This window comes from Passer montanus, unplaced genomic scaffold, assembly GCF_014805655.1.
Source record: "Passer montanus isolate IOZ18808 unplaced genomic scaffold, ASM1480565v1 scaffold1255, whole genome shotgun sequence".
Taxonomy (NCBI): Eukaryota; Metazoa; Chordata; class Aves; order Passeriformes; family Passeridae; genus Passer; species Passer montanus.
Window position 1 is genome coordinate 1 of NW_024359333.1, and position 1933 is coordinate 1933.

A 1933-nucleotide genomic window follows, 5' to 3' on the forward strand; every position below is an offset into this window, starting at 1 on the left:
TCAGGGGACATTGAGGGGTCAGAGTGGGGCGGGAATCAGGACACGGAGGCGACAATCAGGGGACAATCAGGGGACAATCAGGGGATGGGAATCGGGCCGTGGAGGGGACAGGAGGGGACATTGAGGGGTCAGAGTGAGATGAGAATAAGGACAGGGAGAGGGGACAGAGAGGTGACAACCAGGGGACAGCGAGGGGACAGTCAGGGGATGGGGATCGGGACATGGAGGGGACAGAGAGGTGACAACCAGGGGACAGTGAGGGGACACCGAGGGGACACTCACGGGGTGGGATGGGGAACAATCAGGGGACAGCGAGGGGACAGAGTGAGGTGGGGATCGGGACATGGAGGGGACAGCGAGGGGACATTGAAGGGTCAGAGCAGGGACGTGGAGAGGGGACACCGAGAGGGGACAGTCGGGGGGTGGGATGGGAGACAGAGAGGTGACAATCAGGGGACAATCAGGGGATGGGGATTGGGACATGGGGGGGACATTGAGGGGTCAGAGTGAGATGAGAATAAGGACAGGAAGAGGGGACAGAGAGGGCACAACCAGGGGACAATCAGGACACAGAGAGGGGACAGAGAGGTGACAATCAGGGGACAATCAGGGGATGGGAATCGGGCCGTGGAGGGGACAGGAGGGGACATTGAGGGGTCAGAGTGAGATGAGAATAAGGACAGGGAGAGGGGACAGAGAGGGCACAACCAGGGGACAGAGAGGGGACAGTCAGGGGATGGGGATCGGGACATGGAGGGGACAGAGAGGTGACAACCAGGGGACAGCGAGGGGACAGTCAGGGGATGGGGATCGGGACATGGAGGGGACAGAGAGGTGACAACCAGGGGACAATCAGGGGGTGGGGATTGGGACGTGGAGGGGACAGCGAGGGGACATTGAGGGGTCAGAGTGAGGTGGGAATAGGGACACGGAGGGGACAGAGAGGGGACAATCAGGGGACAGAGAGGGGACAGAGAGGGGACAATCAGGGGACAGTGAGGTGACAACCAGGGGACAGAGAGGGGACAATCAGGGGACAGGGAGGGGACAGGTTCGGATGGGAATCATGGAGACACCACGGGGACATCGCGGGGACAGTGAGGGGACAGTGGGGGGACATTAGGGGACAGGTTGGGGTGGGAATCGGGACAATGAGGGGACAGCGAGGGGACAATGAGGGGACATGGGGACAATGAGGGGACAGGCTGGGGTGGCACTCAGAACATCGTGGTGACAACGAGGGGACACCGCAGCGACACGGCCGGGGCGGCCATGGGGACAACGAGGGGACAGCACGGCCAGCACGGGGGCACCGCGGCGACACCAACTCGGGGACAACTTGGCGACACACCAGGGGACAGCACAGCGCCACCGTCACCAGGGCAACCCCCCGGGCTCGGCGACAACGCGGCTGGCACTGTCCCCAGGGCAGCCGCGGGGACAGCGGGCACGCGCCACCCCCGGGCACAAATGTCCCTTTGTCCCCGCGCCGTGGGAACGGGCGGGGGTGGCACCGCGCCCGCTGTCCCCGCGGTGTCGCCGGGGACAGGGGGTGGTGGCGGTGTCGCCGTACCACGATGGCGTCGCTGGCGCCCGTGGACAGGAAGATGTCGTCGGCGCTGGCGGGGACACCGTCGCGACGCTCGATGTAGCGCGCCACGTCCTCGCGCACGAGCTGCAGCCCCGGGCTGGCGCTGTACGAGCCTGGCGACAGCGACACGCGACAGCCCTGTCACCTCCTGTCACCTCCCTGTCACCTCCCCGGCACCTCCCTGTCACCTCCTGTCACCTCCCTGTCACCTCCTGTCACCTTCCTGTCACCTCCCCCTGTCACCTCCTGTCCCCGCCCTGTCACCTCCTGTCACCTCCCCGGCACCTCCTGTCACCTCCCTGTCACCTCCCTGTCCCCTCCCTGACCCCTCCTGCCTCCTCC

General features: G+C 65.1%; 1 protein-coding gene across 1 annotated transcript in view; it reads right to left on the reverse strand.

The window, feature by feature from the left end:
* Positions 1 to 1107: 1107 nt before the first annotated feature.
* LOC120497240 overlaps positions 1108 to 1933 on the reverse strand; it is a gene marked incomplete at its 3' end in the record, with an annotated part of 3387 nt that continues 2561 nt past the window's right edge. The window contains exon 2 of the mRNA XM_039698456.1: positions 1108 to 1704. Within this exon, the coding sequence (XP_039554390.1) occupies positions 1108 to 1704 (597 nt within the window). The remainder of the gene's footprint in view (positions 1705 to 1933) is intronic.